Source organism: Acipenser ruthenus, chromosome 23 (assembly GCF_902713425.1).
Source record: "Acipenser ruthenus chromosome 23, fAciRut3.2 maternal haplotype, whole genome shotgun sequence".
NCBI lineage: Eukaryota > Metazoa > Chordata > Actinopteri > Acipenseriformes > Acipenseridae > Acipenser > Acipenser ruthenus.
The window spans coordinates 27,021,868-27,042,413 of record NC_081211.1 but is presented as its reverse complement, the minus strand read 5'-3'; the positions used below and the strand labels follow the sequence as shown (position 1 = coordinate 27,042,413).

At 39.3% G+C, this 20,546-nt stretch overlaps 1 protein-coding gene across 5 annotated transcripts in view; it reads left to right on the top strand.

Annotated features, from left to right (window-relative positions):
- LOC117413313 (complexin-2) overlaps nt 1–20,546 on the top strand; it is a 46,139-nt gene that overhangs the window by 1,956 nt on the left and 23,637 nt on the right. For 2 of the 5 annotated variants that reach the window (XM_058997069.1, XM_058997071.1), the window contains exon 2: nt 15,817–15,935. In XM_058997069.1, the coding sequence (XP_058853052.1) occupies nt 15,905–15,935 (31 nt within the window). In that variant the 5' untranslated portion in view covers nt 15,817–15,904. Of the gene's footprint in view, nt 1–11,406; nt 11,669–13,021; nt 13,284–15,816; nt 15,936–20,546 lie in introns of those variants that run through there. The other 3 variants (XM_034022308.3, XM_034022310.3, XM_058997070.1) reach the window with 3 other exon arrangements.

The window sequence follows — 20,546 nt, the reverse complement described above, 5'->3', positions numbered from 1 at the left end:
TCTCTGCTGATTAGCTCTGTTATTACAGTATATTGTATACTAAGTTATATATAAAAGGGATATTTTTCTTCTTTTTAGATTGTGTTTCACTTTTATACTACTTCTGGGTCAACAAAGGCTAGCTTTCTACCCAATGGACATCTATGCATTAAAAGGATTGAGTGCCCTCTTCTATGTCAGTGAAAGAGTCAACAGCACTCTAAAACTCATTAAAAACACATTAAGGAACAGCATGTAATGTGGGATATAAGATCTGCATCATTGTCTGCTCTTTAAGGCCATAGGGGCCACTGAATAACAAGTGCAATATTGTGCAAAGACTAGTTGGTTCTGGTGCTAATGCTAATGCAGCTGTAATAACATGGGCTTATCCTGTCAACTAGTTTACTGACTGGAATGTATTTTAAAATGTAAAGCGTCATATACACATATATGTTAGTCAATATTTTAATAAAGAAATATTGGATGTGTCTGGATCCCTAATGATCTTCCCAAGAATAGTAAGAAAAGCCTACAGTTTCTGATTTCATTTTCTCTACCAGCCATTTTAAGTGAAAGTTCAGTGATGCATAGAGCTATTGATGACACCTGCTGCACAAATGCATTGCATGTAATTATCCCAGGGATTCAGATAATTGTTTACAGGTAGACACCTAAGATAACAGCAAGGTTGCAAGAGCATAATTGTGGTTATATAACATGAATCTGTACAGCCAGGCATTTAAAAGAGACAGAATGTTAGGTCTTTAAAAGCATGCAGCAGTACTGGATTGACTTTATCAGTAAACAGGATTCTCTCCTGATTGATAGGGAATGTTTCTGAATGTAACGCTGTTTTAAATGGTATAAACACAGCATTGTGTAGTTTGTGTTGTGCATCTGAACTGCATTTTAACAGCAGGCCAGTTCATAAATGATCAATCAATCAGACTGATGGTAAATGCAGCACTTCCTGATAATCAGACATATGTGTGTGCGGATGCACCACCCCCCGTTGAACCTTTCTTATAGATAGTCCTGGTTATGCATTTCTGAAGCCTTTGTAATAAAAATATATTTATTCCCTGCAAAGTGATTTTGGGTTAGATGCACTAAAGGTGCAGCGTCCCGTTCGTTGTATTGCTAAGGCTTACACATTCCTGCAGGAATATTAGGCACAGATGGATCATGATTTTGTTAATGGTTGTACGTGGTTGTTTTCTTCTCTTGTATTCCTTTTGCGATTCCATGCTTATGGAAAGAATGCCACTTGTAATCTATCAAGCATAATTTTTTTTATGGCAGAATCAGAATCTGTCTGTTGAAGTAATGCAAGACATCTGCAAACTGGTATCAGAACTGAATAATTAATAAGCTGTTAAACTGAAATGTGTCTTCTTATTATTTTATAGTGGTCCAAACAAGGCGTGCTGGATTTAACAATTGGTTTTTTGCAAGAATGCCAGGGTTCTGTATCTGTCTGGCTATGCTGGTGTAATCCAGGGAGTCATGGGAGGATTGCATGGACAGTGTACAAATAATGATACAAATAATATAGTAGTGTCTCTTTACACAAAGGCATATCTACCATAGGGGTGCTGGGATCCTGGGTATTCTATGAGTTCTGTGTGTTGGTTTTCAACACGCTGTTCTGGAAGTAATGAACAGAGAGACTACAACAAGGATTGCATGGAAGAATCAGATTCATTCTTTATCACTGCTCAGAAATAACCTCAATCTCAGTGCTGTGTAGCGTTTTGTGTTTATTTAGGAAGAAGTAAATGTACTTCCATTCAAAATATGAGTCAGGCAATTACCAGCAAATAGCTTGCTCATTTAGGAGGGAAGTTTTAATGTCATCCATTCCAATCTGATATTTAGACAAAACTGCTAGATGGATTTATTGAAGCTCCAAAAATGTTCTATCAGCAATTTACTGTACTTTAAATGATTTTGTATATACAGTATAGTGACACGATTAAAATCCCTATATCAAGTTTGAGTGTTATATTTTCTACTGGTTACTACTGTACTTGGTAATTAGGTCTGATCATTTTTTTTAAATTTTTTACTAAGATAATTAATATATAGGTGAAGATGACAGATAATATTGTGCTGTACGTCCTACAATGCTACAGGATGGAAGAGTGTTTAGGTCTCAGGGTTGTGGTTTTGTCATTCTGGGGAGACATTTGCAATTCGGTTTAGGTGGGCAGATACTTACAGGCTCTGGCCTCTGGGACACCCGCTGCAGCCAGTATCTGTGCAGCAGGTCTACCTGAGGACCTGTTAGGGCCTTGTGGGAAGGCTGCTCTCCTCTGTGCTAATTAACCTTTTGTCCCTTGGATACATGAGATCAATTTCTAACCCGTGTGTGTGTGCGTGCGTGCGTGCCTGCATGTGTGTGTGTGTGCCAGAAAACAGTAATAAAAGCACAGGCCAGTCAGGGGAGTGAAGATAAACCCACAGCCAACATGCTTACAGCCAGGCTGCCCATTTAAGAGCATTATCTGCATCCTATTTCTGCAGGATTAGAGGGGCAATCCTATAACAGACAACAGCTGGGTATGTGGCAACCACATCTGGAAATCTGGACAGAGACCGAGCCAAGCCTTTTCCAGTTTGATCTTTGGACACAAGAGATGTGTGGGATTCTGGATTGCTGTGGTGTTGCAACATACCACTGTTTTTTTTTTTTACATGGTCCCTTGGTCCCTCAGGCCATTTATATTTGCATTCATTCATTCATTTAATAGAAGTGTTTCTATTATTATGATTATTATGTATTCACCTTTCCATAAGCTTTTTAAGTTCTGATACTCTAATATTTGTTTTACTTTTTTCTGTGTGTTGGAATCCACCATGTGATTCAGTGACCTTTAAACTGTTTTGCTCCCAGTGAGATGGGGACAGCAAGGGCTGAAAGGTCACAGCACCAAGTGATTGGTTTGGAATGAGGAAGAAGTATTCAAAAGGAGCCTGCAACAAGAGGATTCTGATGCAGTTACATCAACTGATTCATTTCCAACTGCAACCGAGTGACTCAAACGTGTGACGCTATGCTGGCTAGTCTAGACAGTTGATAGGGTGCTTGAGATATTGCCAGGAATAAAATGGTCTGAGAAACTAAGACAGATATCCTGAAAAGGACTCCAGACACCAGGGGAAAGAGGCCAATATTCCCACAAGAGGTCCTCCTGCAGTTCAGGGTGAGCCAGCCCAGTTTGACCCCCCTGTACCCCTTTAGTTTCTGGGACAGTTCCCTGCTCGCTCACAGTGGAGTGCTAACTCATTGCTCTCTTCCAGCCATGTTGTTGTGCTGTTTTCTGGGCTCACCCGCTGATTCAAACCCACATTTCTCATAATGAGGGGTTGCCTTGGAAACTTCTCTCTCCACCTGTTGCTGTAATGCTTGGAAATTGCACTGAGCCAGCTGGAAAGGATGATCCTTTTTATAGAAAGACATTAATTAGACACCAAGGAGCAAGCATGACATATTACAAATGTTAAAAATGAAGTCTGGCAAAGATAATAATTAAATGATAATAATAATAATAATAATAATAATAATAATAATAATAATAATAATAATAATAATAATAATAATAATAAGTATTTTTTTTTAAAATAATAATACTGAAGAATAATGACAATTATTATTATTATTATTATTATTATTATTATTATTATTATTATTATTATTATTATTATTATTACCTCATGGTTCATGGTGCACTATACAGCAGACTGTATGCATGATTTCTTGCTTGTGATTGCCAGTCAAAAGAAAGCTAATTTATTGGGAACTGTTCGTCTGAATTTGATCAAATTTTACATTCACATTTTGTTACAGTAAGTTGTTTCATAGACTAACATTCAGGGCTACAATCCAGGATTACTATTTGTTTTATAACACCTCCTTTTAGATCCTTTGTGGGGTCATGTACAGTAGAGTGCTATCTAGAAAGCCATGGAGCATGAGTGAGCTTTGACTGCATGTTGGCCCTGGCGCTGTTCTGAAGCCCTGTGACAGCTAAAGATTGGCCGCTCTGGAGAGCACTGCTCCCTCATCTATCAGACTGCCTGGAGTGGTGGGGGTTTCAGGGCCACTTGTAAAAGGTGATTGATGGCCCTGTGCTGGGTGCAGAAAGACTCTATCCGATTCCCTGGAAACCTCCGTCACTCATTGAAGTAGAATATTTCAATTGCATCTTTTCAAATGCAAATACCATGAAACTTTAATAATGGTTTGGTGTTGTCATCAAAGACAAGTTAAAGACACCTGGACATTTTTTACTTCTCTTTTGTAAGAAATATTAAACTGCTGCAGAATTATTTGATGGTGTAATTCAAATATGTTGCCTGTAATCTATTAGGACGGCATTTCAGTTCAAGTGACATTCTGAAATCTGTTACTTTTCACAAGGTTCAAAAATCAAAAAATATTTAGCAGACGCTTTGACTAGTCTTTCTCAGTGTCACCAATCTGGGTTGTTTTGTGTGTTTGTTTATTTATTTATTTATTTATTTATTTATTTATTTATTTTTTAGTCTGTAGTATTTTTTAAGTGGGTTGATTTCTAAAAGACCTACATGAAGAAAAAAATGTTGTTCGTCTGAGAAATAAATTATGGGGAAACAATACGTAAATACTGTACAAGATAGTGTACAAAAAGTGAAAGCCCCCCAGTGTTATTAAAGAGTCACTTTAAGACTCTGTTCCATAGGGATTCTCACAGGAGTGTAACAGGTTTCTGCTGTATTGTCCTCAGACTGTCATTGCTTCAGTAGGGCTGTGCGGCGCACCTGGTTCACAATGAAAGAGGAAGAAGCCCACTTTGTCAGACACCGGTCCTCTTTCAATAATGATTGTCATTTCCAGCAGGCTCTTTAGGAAACCAATTTTAATGCTAATGAAGACAGATTGGAAACGTCTTCCCCATTGTGTTAGAAAATAACTTTTTAAAGAAGAAGAAAAAAAACAGCACAAAGAACCACTGAACTGTGTGAGCGCTGAAAACATGATTAGCTAATTACTCTTTTGTACCAGTCAGGGAGCCGGTTGGTTTTCCTGGGTTTTTCTAGAGGTCACATGTGGGATTAGGCAGGGGGTGGGTGGTTCCAGATAATTCTCTTACCCAATTTATTTTTTGTTATATTTTGAATCTTAATTTCCAACTAGAGTGGCTAAGTTCTCTAACCACAAGACCACACTGTCTCCCAGTCCCTCAGCTCAAACCATCAGGCCACACTGCCTCCCAGTCTCTCCAGTCTAACCACTAAGCCACACTGCACCCCAACTCAAACCATTAGGCCAAATTGCCTCAGAGTCCTCAATTCTAACCATGACACCAAACTGCCTCCCAGCCCCTCAGCTCAAACCATTAATCCATACTGCCTCATAGTCTCTCTAACCACTAAAACACTGCCTCCCAATTCTAAACACAAGACCACACTGCCTCCCAGTCCCTCGATTCTAACCACAAGACCACACTGCCTCCCAGTCCCTCGATTCTAAACACAAGACCACACTGCCTCCCAGTCCCTCGATTCTAAACACAAGACCACACTGCCTCTGTCCTTCGATTCTAAACACAAGACCACATTGCCTCCCAGTCCCTCGATTCTAAACACAAGACCACACTGCCTCCCAGTCCCTCGATTCTAAACACAAGACCACACTGCCTCTGTCCCTCGATTCTAAACACAAGACCACACTGCCTCCCAGTCCCTCGATTCTAAACACAAGACCACACTGCCTCCCAGCCCCTCGATTCTAAACACAAGACCACACTGCCTCTGTCCCTCGATTCTAAACACAAGACCACACTGCCTCCCAGTCCCTCGATTCTAAACACAAGACCACATTGCCTCCCAGTCCCTCGATTCTAAACACAAGACCACACTGCCTCCCTGTCCCTCGATTCTAAACACAAGACCACACTGCCTCCCAGTCCCTCCACTTTAACCACTGCCCACACACTGCCTCTGACCACAAGGTTCACATACCTTGCAGTCCCATGTCTCACTCTTGTCTGTACTTGTCAGAATGTGCCGAGCAGTAGAACTCACATTTCCATTCTTTACAGATGACCTGCAGTCTAAGACCCCCGCATTGCAGTCTCCGTATTGAGCAGCAGCCCATTTGGTAACCTAATTACCCATTACAGGCTTGTGCTGGCTGTCCAAGTTGCTTTGTAAGGCAGGCAGAGCTGTACTGAGCACTGCCTAATTAGCCTCCATCCATCTGTAAAAGGAGGGAGTACAGCGAGTACAGTAGATGGGATCGCCACCCGGAAATACTGTATAGGTTGGATCCCCTTTGCAAAGCAATTGGTTGCTACAGCATATGAATGTAAAGTGCTAGTAAAAACATATTAGAGATACATTATCCAAAAAGAGAGCAAAGTAATGAAAAATGGATAGCAGTCATATATCTTTTTTTTGTTCAGAGTGAAAGCTTTTATTTGCCTTGGATGTTTTATTTTATTTTATTTTTATTGATAACTTATTGTTCCTTCTAATCTACTGGCGGTACATCAAGAAGAGCTACATAAAATGAAGTTATATTGAATTGCATATCAAAACCCCTCCTTTGCTGGAAATGTAATGGGTCACAGTTTTTTCCTTTTTGGTATAATTGTTTGACCTTTTTGTTTTTGTGATATAGCAACCATGTTTAGTGTTTTAGTCTTTTGATGGGATTCTGGTGTATTTATTTATTTAATTAAAGATTTCATTATTATTTATTTATTATTATTTATTTCTTAGCAGACGCCCTTATCCAGGGCGACTTACAATTGTTACAAGATATCACATTATTTATTTATTTTTTTATACAATTACCCATTTATACAGTTGGGTTTTTACTGGAGCAATCTAGGTAAAGTACATTGCTCAAGGGTACAGCAGCAGTGTCCCCCATCCAGGGATTGAACCCCCGACCCTCCGGTCAAGAGTCCAAGAGTCCAGAGCCCTAACCACTACTCCACACTGCTGCCCCTGCTTCATAAAACAGCCTGTGACTATTCAAACCTCCAGGGCAATAGTAATCTACTAGAAGCCTCAAGTCCAGTGGATATTTGTTCATGGGTTTGACTAGAACCTAAGGGTGGGAGCCCTGTCAAGCTGCCTGCCCAGGTCTACAAAAAAAAAAAAGAAAAACTGTACCGAGAAAGTATGGAAACTTGAAATAAATGTATTCCCTTTACAGTGGCATTAAACATTTATACTTTTTGAACCAATCATCCAAAAATGAACCCAATAATTTCTCTCAAGGGCAGCTTCCATTTACTAATCTGTGTTTGTTTAAATTGCAGAGGCCTGCTGTAATAGGGATTCTGCATTTTGCAATCAAGTTCACATTTGAACTGGACCTCTCTTCGTGACCTGGGTTTTGAGCAGAATCATCAGCATAATGGGATATATGAAAAATAAAGAAACTATTTTATATGGTAATAGTGTACCTGCTGCTGGGGAGAGTCTGCTAACATCACCGCTGCAGAGACAGCCGGATCAGCACACAACTTACACCTCTTTTGCTCAGCAGGTGGTCTCACAGTGTAAATTCATTCTCCTTATGATAATGACCTTTAAAACAGAATTGAGATTTGCAAAATGATTGGATATTCTGGCTTGCAAACCGATGCTTTAAAAATCCATTTTCTGACCTGCTATTTGCAGGAGTCACATTATCGCTGGCCCGCTTTTTGTTATGAAGACCTCTTGATACTTTACTTGGTTATTCTACTTTATTGTAGATATATGCAGATTATTTTACAATCTATTAAAAGTAGTTGTTGTTTCCTGGTGCCTGATGAATTTGTTTAATGCTTATTTAATTCAATGGTAGATCTGAATACAGACAATGTGGCCGGCAAGCTATAACGCTGTATACGGCATATCCTGCATTATCCTTAAAAAAAGAAAGCAATGCAGTGCTGACAGTATGGCAGCCATTAATCATGGAATATCCATGCTGAGAATCTGGCAGAGACCGGGGTCGAGGGACACAGCAGGAGCCAGGCTGGTGTGTGGAGGATCAGGGCTTGGAAGATGTCAGGCCAAGCAGTGTGGTCTGGATGACAGATCACTTCCCAGAGCTTGTGCCTGAGGCAGAGCAGAAAACCTTAATGCATGGGTGAAGGGGTCGAGAGCAGTCTTATCGCAGGAGCAGTGCCAAGTGCAGATCACATTGCCCAGGTGGTTTGACATATGTTTGAAAGCTGAAACGTCAGGAGTCGGGGAGGGTGATGTATCTCTGTTTATCTATGTAGAAGGTTCATCAAATTCAAATATTTCTTCCATGCGCTTGTGGTTTATTTTGTATAGCTTTAGAGCAGAGAGCATATCAAGCACAGCCTTGTATAAGATGCTGCTTTACATCAAGGAACCTTTGGGTGAAGGTATGAGTGGACAGAAGCCAACCGAGAAAGTAGCCGGGATACATACAGGACACGGTTTCTCTATTGAAATGGCCCACGGCTTTTCTTCACCGGGTTGACCTGTAAGCTCCACCCATTCTTTAGGGTGCCTCTGTGTTTTAGAGCATGTATCTGCCTGTGGTTAATTTCTAATGACTGACAAAGGGTGACTGGCTGACTTCCTCACATCACTGCCCACAAGTCTATATAATTAAAGCATACATGTGCTAGTTCTGTTTTCTATTACAATTATTATTAGAATATTTTATGGAAGTGAATTGGATTTAGCAGATCGCTACCTAGAAGTGCTTTGTGAAATGATCCCCTGATTGAGTGTTTGGCAGGTATGGATGGCCACTAGGATTCCAATGTAATCAGATCTCAGAGTCCCTGCAGAATGAGAGCTGGCTAGTGCTTGGGTGGGTGTTGTTTGTTCAGTGAGGGGTCTCTGGACCGATGCTGTCCATAGTGAGGTATCACTGTGTTGCACATGGTCATTCTGGCTCTCTGGACAATGGCACTTATAAAAAATTCCTTGGATGCCTTCACTTGTCTTCCACGAGCATTAATGTATCTGTACTGTATATCTTTCTTTATCTTAATGAATAAATGCATAAATACATAAACACATAAATAAGTCCCTCGTATCTGTGCTCCCACCCCAAGAACAGTGAGGCTATATTTTTGTTTATTTATTTATGTTTTTTCAGAACAACAGCTTTTATTTGCCTTGGATTTTTATTGGATTTTATTTTTATTGATAACTTTTATTGTTCCTTCTAATCTACTGGAAGCACATTGAGCTGCTTCTCACGGGAAGAGCTATACAAAATGAAGTATTATTGCATTATATTGCATTGCATATTAAAGGAGAAACCCTCCTTTGCTGGAAATATAATGGGTCAATATTTCAGTTCTTACCTTGTTGGTATAACTTATTGATTCTTTTTTGGGGGGGCGGTGGAATGTACTTATCGGATACACTTTAAATGAAGAGTCTCTTAATTGCACTTAATTACACTGCAATAGCACAGTAATCACACAGAGGGTTGTGCAGTTACAATACAACTACATGTTTATCTGTAACCCATGCTCTGTGATCTAATGTTACACAGGCAAGGTTCAATGCACTGAGAGACTTCATCGGCAATGTTACTCATCAGTACTTCTTTCCATTCTTTCACATTCTGCCTGCTGGCCAAAAAGCAGCAGATTTCCAATCCTATCTATCTTTTTCTTACATGTGGTTGCCAGTAGATATTTAGTAGCTTTGCATGCCAAGTTTCTGTGTGTTTATAGTGCTGGGGGCGGCTACACTCCTCAGCTGTTCAGCTAACTGAGATCTGAGTTTTTATGGGGATTAAACTGTTTGGAGCCATCCATCTCTGATTAACAGAAATACAGAAGCTAACGCAGCTCCAAGCTTTGACAGGACTGATACTGCTGGGGCAGGAGGGTTATTGTATAGAGCTGCAAGCAACTGGGTTTAAACTATCTTCATCTGATTGTCAGGCATACAGTGTCAAAAACGTCTTTGATTGTAATAATTAAGAAGAAAATGGAGGTGTGAAAAAACATGCTATTCAAATTGGTGTTGTATCCCCATTTTAAAAATAGTTTGTACTTACAGCTGTTTACGTAAAGCCCTGTAACTGTGGCAGGTGGATTTTGATAAATATGATTAAAGTTCAATATATAAACCAAAGAACTCGGGTTTTGGTAAATGAAGCTATTATTCTTGAAGACTTATTTAAATCTCCCATATAATTTAAATCTCTGCATATAAGGTCACACATAAATGATACACAATACCGTACGAATACTTTTTACAGTCTATCAAGTGTCACTAAAATATCAAAGTTTTGTCAGGACAACATCTCAAACAGAGTTCACACAAACTGTTTTAAAATGTTCTAAAAATGTAATTTAAAATTCATGACCGAAGGGGATGCGTATAAAAATGTAAGTAATTGTTAGCATGTGTGAGATATCAGTAGAGTTGTGTGCCCCCAGAGTAAGCACATATTTGCAGTTATTCTGTGTATCTCAGCCTTGAGTGTACTGGATTTATCTCTTTTGTATGTCCAGGTCAATACTTATATCTGTAGGTATATTAATCTAATCCTGTCCGTTTGTAAATCTGTCCTTATTAGATCTGTTTGGCAATATATAAATATTTCTGTCTATATTTGGGTTTGTGACAAGATCGATACCTCTTTGGAAAGGATTCGGAAAGTGGCTTATTATTATTATTATTATTATTATTATTATTATTATTATTATTATTATTATTATTATTATTATTCCTACCTTGCATCCTTCTTGGGAGTGTATTAGTGTATGAAATCAAGCTGGCATCACTCAGATCCAATAAATAATGTATTATATGCAGTACATAGTGTTCTTAGTGGTGAGCATGAAACGAGCAGTTGGTAAATGCTGCATTCGAATGGGTGCTTTGGGTGTGTATGAATATAACACACGTTCTTAATATGCGGGGCCAATCTATAGACAACAAGACCCAACTCCCCCATTCAGAATATTCAAAATGTAATGATAATGAGAAATACGTGCTTATATAAACAGTGTACTGAGAGTCAGAGCGATGCTGTTTCACTGTAACCGTGCTTATTCCTGTTCGGTAATTACTAAATAATTAGGATTAATATTATAATGCGGTGCGGGCATGGAGGAAGACTAGACTAAATGTAATGAAGTGTCTCGTTAGTACTCAGTGGCAGGATCAGACTGGCAGAAGCTGTTTGTTTTTGCTAGTTTTACTACTCCAGTTTCGCTGTTCACGCTGACATTGTAAAAGAAGATGACCTTTGATTCAGGCAGGGTGTCCATCACTTGTGGGTGAAAGAAAGAGGGGGAAGGGCGGTGTGAACCGTAGCCGGGTGGGTCTGAAGGTTAAAACATTGCCACTGCTCAGTCGATGTATTTGAAAGTAAGATTGATACACAGTTCCCATTTGCAAAGCGAGAGGAGGGGGAGAGAGAGAGAGAGAGAGAGAGAGAGAGAGAGAGAGAGAGAGAGAGAGAGAGAGAGAGAGAAACACAGCAAGAAAGCAAAAAGAGAGAGAGAGGCGCTTGTGGCTAAGGAAAGCGATTGGGCGAGTTTGCTTTTAGGCGGCGGTTATCATTCTCGGTAGCAGAATAACTTGTATCCTGTCGATTTGAAACCCGCTGCGTCGCGGAAACCTGGCTATTTGTAAGATTGAGAAGAAGACGGTCTTAAGAACACTGGAAAGGTCTATTTTTAAGGTTAGTAAAAGAAAAAGAAATGCGTTTTATGGTTATCGATTGGACGGAGAAAACACGCCTGCCACTCTTTCAATTTTTGCAGCTGCAGCATGCCTGATGTCATCTGAGCTGTTCATTGGTTTATCATGCATTACCTAGCTTTGTTTTGCGATTTAAATAGCGTGGTTATTAATTACTAAAAGTCCATAAACAAACAAGCAAATACATAAGTTGACTTTAAAAGTGAATCGCGGAGTTGTAATAGAAACACGTTTTAGATTGTGTGTGTGTGTGTGTGTGCGTGTGCGTGTGCGTGTGCGTGTGCGTGTGTGTGTGTGTGTGTGTGTGTGTATGTGTTAATACTGTTTTTTCGAACTTTAAATGTATGGTGAAAAATATCCCATAAGTCAGAAGAATAACATAAAATATATTGTGTGGCAATCAAATTATTTTTGATGCATGTGGTGCTGAATGGACAGCTCAGACAAAGGCATTCGGCGTTTACTGTGGAGCGGAGAGCACGTGTAATGTGCTGTAAGGATTTCAGTATGATCGGAAATTAAAGGTGCGCTTTGCTATTTTCTCCCCACCCTTTTAAAGCGCGTTTTCTCAAATAGTTGAAAACTGGGTAAAATAATGTTATGATAAGTGTCGGTCTGGATCCGTAGGCTACAAGAAAACGTGCTCCTGCTGCCGGGGGAACAAGCCACAATGCGCGGCGCTGATAGGGCGTCTCTACGGCTACGCACTGTATTGCTCCGGAGACACAGCCTCGCGGTGTCTGTGAGTAGAGTTGCAGAGCAGGAGAAAGGCATCTCATTGTAATCCAGCCCGGTTCTTTCAAACACGCCTTTTAAACGACTAAAATACCCTCCAAATTCCCATCCACTCGCCTCTCCCGCTGTATAGACGCCGGGTGTGTTTGTTGTCGTTACAAAATATATGTGTTTATTGATTTATTTATTATGTTTATTATTTGTATTGCAAGGATAAAAAAAAAAAAAACGTGATGGTGATGTTAGTCGCCGTTTCTGGAAATTACACCAAATAAAATAAAATGTAGGTCAAAGGTTTGTTTGCTGTAAAAAAAAAACAACAAAAAAAAAACACCCCTAGAAACTATCGGATCTTTTTTTTTTTTTTTCTGAACACCCGCCGTCATTGTGAATTTTACCAACTTGTGTAAATTGTGTAGATAATTGCTATCGTGTGTAGGTGCGTGCGTTTGTGTGTGTGTGTGTGTGTGTGTGTGTGATTTAGGATACTTTGCCTTAGGATACTTCCTTGAAGCAATAAAAATAATAATAATAATAATAATAATAATAATAATAATAATAATAATAATAATAATAATAATAATAATAATTGGTCAAGCCGCAAAACGAATTGCTTTTGTATTTTGTAAATATAACACCTTGGTGTAGCTGCCTTCCTATTGTTGTTTGTATGAGGACTGACGTGTCTACTGTCTCTATAAATATTAGGCGTGTTTGTGAGGTGGTTTGTGCTCTTTTAATAGATGTCCTTAGTGCTGTTGGTTCCCCAGGCAGAGCTCTCCATGGTACATTGGTTACTGCTGCGTGCGCGCCGGGGGAGTTAGCCCGGGTCCTGAAATATTGCGGTTCCGAGTGTGTTGGTAAGAATGAGTAAGACGGTTTTTTCACCGGAGTACACATTGCAAATAGTGAGCGTGCTTTTCGCCGGGACACGCTGGGGTTTGTTCTGTGGCAGGCACTTCTTTGTTTGGTATGTTTTTCGAAAGGACAGAGCTGTGTTGCTCTTTGCAATGTAAGAAGTGTGTGAGCGGATTATTATTATTATTATTTTGTACTTCTGCTGGGCGCCTGAGGCGAGTTCCTTCTTATTCTGAGAATACCAAACAAAATGCAAATCACTGAAAGAGAACTTAATTTAATTTGCATCGACACGTATCTCCGCTTTGCTACAGTATTTAATATCATTTCTTTGAAGTCTCAGCCAGTGGCTGTCAGATGTTTTTACTCGTTTTAAGTATAATGTGTTTTTTTTTTTTTCTGGGTCCAGTCAAGTCTGTTTTGTCTCAATAAACCAAAGACCGCTATTATTATTATTATTATTATTATTATTATTATTATTATTATTATTATTATTATTATTATTATTATTATTGTTTCACAAGTTTAATCAGAATAATACATCTATAATAATAATATTATAGATGTATGCTGAGGAGTTTGCTTTATATTCAAACTCAAAACATATATATATATATATATATATATTAATAATTTCCACTGGCTTCATCTGTGTACACTGTGCTGTGTGTTTGCTCCTTTTTTCCGCTTGTGGAGTTTTGAGCCAAGCTTTAATATTAAGTGTCTATTCCTAATACCAGTTTTAATGCGTTCATGATTTCCCTGTGTACACTGGCATCGCAGTCTTTTGGCACACGGCCTTACTGTTAAACAGCAATGTAAACAAGGTGCATTCTACTTTCATTATCTCAATTTCAGACGTTGAATCCATAGTTAAACTATAGTTGTCTTGAGTGATGTTTATAGCATCGCCATCCAGGGTTAATTCAGTATTGCTAGAAACTGAAATTGAATACTATTGATGAAATATCTTGTGCTACATGTGGTCCTGGAATTCCCTGGCCCTTTGGGTTATACCTACAGTAGGCTTTGCTAGTCCCTTTGCACAGTCTTGTTTCAAGTAGGATCACTACGGGTGCAAACATACCTCCCAATGTGTGTGTGCATGTGTGCGTGCATATGTGCGTGCATGTGTTTTGAATGGAAGTTGACATGCAAAGCCAGAAACAGTGTGTGTCTGTGCATAAGCTTGTTTGCAGCAACAAGGATGTCAAAGCCTTACTAGTCGACTAATAGTGGGATGCTATACATCACAACCTCAAGAAGCTGTAGGTGAAAAAACAGACACACTTTTTTATCCTTTGAGACAGCACTGCATACCTTGTTGTGATGGTCACCTGCGCTCTTCAGGCCTCGTTGTTTATTCGAATTTGGAGTTTACCCCTTTGTACGCTACACATCAAAACAAATTGTCATTTAAATATATGGGACCAAAGATGTCATCTGCTGACCTGCATTTGCAAACTATTTCTTTAGTTCAAGCAAAAGAGATCTTATTTTTAGTCGCTGGCTCAACCTCTGCTATCCAGCCCTGTAAAGTTAATATACAGTACACAACAGGAGGAAAACTTCATTGATGGAGTGAAAGGGTATATATATACACAGCACAGTAAATATGCAATTTAAGATATATTCAGATGCGCTAAATGTCTGAGCTGAGTCCACAGCTGTGCATTGAGCAAGAAGCCCCTCCTAGAAGCTGGCTCTTATCATTCTAACAAGCCATTAAGTTTGACCCAGGCAAGAACATCTGTTTCTAGATAAAACCAAATACAGCTAATTACTAGAACACAGTGTAGCCGAATTCTAGGGATCTATTCCTATTTGTGATATTTGTGCTGTAATAATATAATAATATAATAATAATAATAATAATAATAATATATCCTGCCATATACACTCGCTTGATAGTCAGGTCTGCTCTTGGAATAAATCTCCTCTGATTTCAGAGTAAAATTCCTTATTTTTGTCACAGCCCCTTGAGTGCTTTTGATTAAAGTTTACTATTGAACATAAAGGAGGCAATAAAAGTGCTTTGAGGTACCGCAGCATCTGATTGTATTTTTTATTTTTATGATTTTCATTTAAATATGATGAAATATAGTGGGTCCGCTTTTACACATTTTTGTAGATTTAAAGAAGGTGTATCAGGGTCCAGGCACCCTACCTGAGCACCAAAACAAATCATTAACAAAGAGAGAAAGAGTAAAATTTGAACCTTTTTTCACGAAAGGTGTGGTTTATAATGACTGCGCCAGATCTCTAGGGCTTCACTTTCACTCTCTGTGATGTTAGCGTGGGACAGTGAAAAATCCACTGATAATGAGATATTGACCTGGACTGGGGGAGCACATCACCTCGGTGACTGATGGCATACTCACCCAAGTCCTTGTCTGACAGTTGTTTCATTTCTTCTGCGGTTTGCAATCAATCTTGCGAGATGAACTCCTGAATACCCATAATCTCCTCTCTCCTCTCTCTCTCTCTTCTCTCTCTCTCTCTCTCTCTCTCTCTCTCTCTCTCTCTCTCTCTAAGGTGTTAAATCTTGGAAAGGTCCCTGTGGAAAGTGAAGAAGCTGCATGTGCATTCTCTCACCTGCTTTGAAAAGGCTTAAAGGAGCACCATGGATTTTGTGATGAAGCAAGCTTTAGGTGGTAAGTACAAGAGATAAACAGTTTCATTAATATGTGACTGTTGCTGTTGATTAAGACTTCATAGTGCCAATCACTCCTTGCACACCTAGTAGACTGCAGATCCTGGTCTACTTGTTGCCCCAAAATAACAGTTGTAGCCCCGTGAGATGCACGCATCATCCCCATGCATTTGGAGAAATTGGAGATTTCTCAACCATACATAGAAGGTGCACTATTTTTTCTAATATTAAGCTTAATGTTTAGATTTCTTATGAGAATATGTTGAGATATGTTTATTTTCTTGTTTTGTGTCTTTCAATCCTTTATGACTGGTACAACCCTAAGTGAGTTAGTATGCTGCTGTTTCTGTTTGTGTTTCTGTGTACAGCACCCATAACCATCAAACACTCACTAGTGCTGACTTTAGAAACACTAAAAGACACGTATTACATTCAATGACAAACGCTTTGACTTTTTAAATGTCCTAAAAATGTATCAAGCTTGTTTTATTATTTCTGTGCGCATTAAAATTGTGGCTCTGTTTCCAGGCACAGTGAAGAGCGTCCCTCCACCCTAGCGGAATAACATAATGAGATTCAGACTCAGGAACTGCGATTGTTCATTTCCAGCAGTAATTTAGAGCTAACGTGGGAGGGGTCCTGACACCAATTTGTAAGATTTTTATAGAATTATTAATATGTGTAGGAGAGGAGGTTACTAAGTGATGGGGAGACAGCAGCTGCACTCATATCTTTTAACTCTCCAGGGCCAATTTTAATAATTACTCTGTACATATGTGCGTTTGTGCCTGTATGAAGAGATTGGACATCTATTATTATTATTATTATTATTATTATTATTATTATTATTATTATTATTATTATTATTATTATTATTATAGTCCTATAGTTGCAGTAACACAGGAAGTTATTTGTAAATTGAAGGAATTGGGGAATATCAGCATGAAGGAGAGGAGAAATATGGAGTTGAGAACATCGAGAACATTTTTCAACATGAAAAACAAAGCTCCCTATCTAATGATCAGTGCTGTGTGATGCCCTGCCATCACAGACTCTGCCCCCTGTCGGTGAGATGAAGCTCTTTTGCAGAGTAAAACGATCACTTGCGGTGTGCGTCTTCGCCGGTCTGTGCCCAGCCTCCGCCATGCTACATTGTAAAAGTAGGTGGTAGGTATCAGGTAAGGTAATGAAATGCCCACCAGTATACATTAATAACTAAACAAGCACCTCGGTCGATCGTGAGGCTGGAGTCCTGTAAGGGGCTGTTGCCCAGTTGCTGTGAGAGAGGGCTGGGCAGCGGTTTTGCATCGGGGCAAGAGAACTCGTATATCACAAGATGGCAGGCAATCAGCAGCCTCGCTGGCACACTGCATTTTGTCCCGAGGAAATGCAAACAGCATAAATATTTAATGGGGTGTCAGATGGTCAATACACTTCTAGTACTGTAATAAAAAAAACAATAACCCCATGCCTTGACAGCCAAAGCTTTATTATAGAAAGGCAGAAAGCAAGAGATAGAGACTCATTATAAGGTACTGATTGAGAAAGACAAAGCAATACCTAAACAGCACACAGAGCTTGCATTTTGCTATTACCCGCTGCAATGCTTGTCAACTTGACTTTTTTCCATGGTGCGGGTCTATAGTCCAATCCACACACAAACACATACGCTATGCAAGCACTGTCAAGTCAAGGCACAAGGTTTGATAACAGAAGCCATTGCATTTCTTAATTTATACAATATATTGTCCAGCGTGCATGCAAATCAGTTTAAGCTCTTTAATATTCTCTCATTTGATGCTGTCATATTAATGTGCTAATTGACTAAATAGAGAGCGGAGATTGGAAGTTGGTTAGTGGCTATTAGAGCTAATGTGGAATTAAGGAAAGAAATGGGCACTTCATTTGATAAATAATGATGGAAAATCAGAGTGCATAAATAAATGGAGTTATTGGAATCCGCCAGTTATTGGTTACATAACCAACAAAACAATGAGACAAGCAGGTATTTGTTCCAGTTTAAAAATGTGTATTTATCCACGGGAACATGGTAGGATAGCAACTGATGTTAAGTACCTAGTTTTTTTATTAGTTTAATATTCATGAAATTACTAAAAGAAACTGTTTTGAATGAAAGTCTCTCTCAAAGACGTTGAAAGGCTTTTAGTCATTGACGCTTGTCATTGAATTTACTAAGTTTCTAAGAGCAGTTCTGCTATTGAGTGTTTTTAGTTATTATGAAATTGTTTAACAGCAGTCTAATGTTTATTATTGGAAACTGACGCTTTTGGGGACCAAGAACACATACTGAAATTCAAGGACAGCAACCTTCAGCTATCCAGGGAAAACCAGAAATGAGCAATTATTCCAAAATAAACCACACATGCACGTTTAATATGGAACAGCACATGGATATAGAAATGAAAAATCCCCTCTAGGCACCACACTCCGGGTTCTGGCGCACAAAAGAACTGGTAGCTGTTCAGTTCTTTCTAATAACAAATGAGGAGAAAAAGTGTAAACAAGAAAAGCCATTTAGGCATCCCGGAATGCATTAGGAAAGCTTTCAGGAAATATTTGTCAGTCCTAGTGAACCAAGCTGGGCAAATTGCTGTTGGGACCAGAATGCTTTAGCAGTAATTTAGATTTGTATAGAACTCTCTCTTTCTGTTTCTCTGTCTATGGGGCTGCAGTGCTGAATAGGGCAGGTAGTGGGTAGCTCTCTGTGAGAAACACAGAATAACAGAATGAATGAATGGGGTGTTAGACGGCCAATGCAATGCTAGTGCTATAATAAAGAACAAGCACACCCACGCCTCAACCACTTTTGATAGGAAGCTTGAGATGATATAAAAGCAGGGGTTGATTGTAAGGTGCTGACAGAGGTGTTGCTACCGCTTAACAGAACAGCCTGCATTGTAGAATTGGAATTGGGGCTTTTAATATATATAGTGTCTGCAGAGGACGCAGTAATCTTGAGCAGGTACCCTCTCCCAGAACCACTCAGAGAGATTTTCAATATCTAAAAAAGAGAGCTGGGATGCAGTGTGAAAAGTAGTTGGTTTGAGTAGCTCAGTGGTTAACGTGCTGTGCTGCAGTGAGAAACGTAGTGGGTTTGAGTATCAGTGGTTAGATTGCTGGGCTGCATTGTGGAAGACAGTGGGTTTGAGTAGCTCAGTGGTTAGTGTGCTGGGCTGCATTGTGGGTTTGGGAATCTCAGCAATCAATGGAAAGGTGGCTACAGTGTGGATGCTAGGCTGTGCTTTTATAAATGTTTATCGTGGTAAATAAGCACAATAATTGTGCTTTTAGCAGGAATTTACTGTGCCTCAGCTGTGTGTCTGGTTTGTCGACGACTCAGAGCAGACAGAAATAATTTAGTGTGTCTCAGTAATAAAGACTATAGGTGCAACCTTATTACTTGACCAGGACTGTGCAGACTGTACAGTCACTCCTTCCATGAAACAAATCAATATTGCTTAAAGGTTTCATTCTGACGCCATATACATAATTCATATTCACTCAGGCGGTCTTGTATTTCTGCTGATTGGCCACAGCAACAACAACAGAATCAATAGAAAGCTCTGGCTCCTGCTACAGTCGTGTGTATGTGAGTTTCTAATCAGTAAAGCTAATTATACCGGTTTGATTTCTGGAGGGATGGAAAAAAAACAAGCCTTGATAGGGACAGTACTGATAACGTCTACAGCTAGACTGATACTGTATACGTATTTCATTGTCTGCTCCTGATATCCTCAGTAGTACTGTGCAGGATTTCAATTTCATACTGTGGATTACTCAGTTAAACAAATTGACTATGTAGTTAGCTCTCAGAATCAATGTTGACATTTCTGGCTGTTGACAGAACACAGGGGTGGGCAGATCAGGGCCCAGTGGTGAGAGCTGAGGGCTGAGAACAGGGGACTAGTTCATAGTATGAATCAGATATCAACAGGTTAGGACTATGGACAATGCCATCCCAACTCATTTGAATACTATACAAAAATATTATGCATTTCGCTAAAGTTGCTCTCTATGTTGGAGCATGTTCTCTGTCAATCAAAACCCCATACTAGCCTTCCTTTATGAATCTGTGATATGTGCTTCTGTCTACAATCTGTGACATTCCCCCCAGTCCATAGAAAAGCTACATTTGGAGAGTGGAGCTCCCTATAAAAGTTTACCATGGTGTTTTTGCATATATTTTTGTAGTTTTACCAAGCTTTTCCCATGCATATTCGCAATATCACCAAAGTGTCATCTTACTATTTGCGAAACATTGCTAAAATTAGGTCATTTCTGTCATTGTCTGATGCTGAGAAACTAATTCATACTGTTGTGTCTTCTTGACTTGACTCTTGCAATGGTTACCGTGATTTCACTGTGCTCTTTTACACTTTGTTATGCTTTTACTACAGGGTTAGTAGAAACCACTCTGAATCAAAAGAACTCCTAGTAAAGAGAAACATGTTGGCTCAGTCGAGCTTTAAACAATCTATCCTGCATTTTAATAAAGGAAAAACCAAAAACAATTAAAGAATTGTTGTGTAAATTGCTCGCTATTCATCAGCCGATCTCCAGACAGGAACTATTGTGCTAATAGGTGTTAATC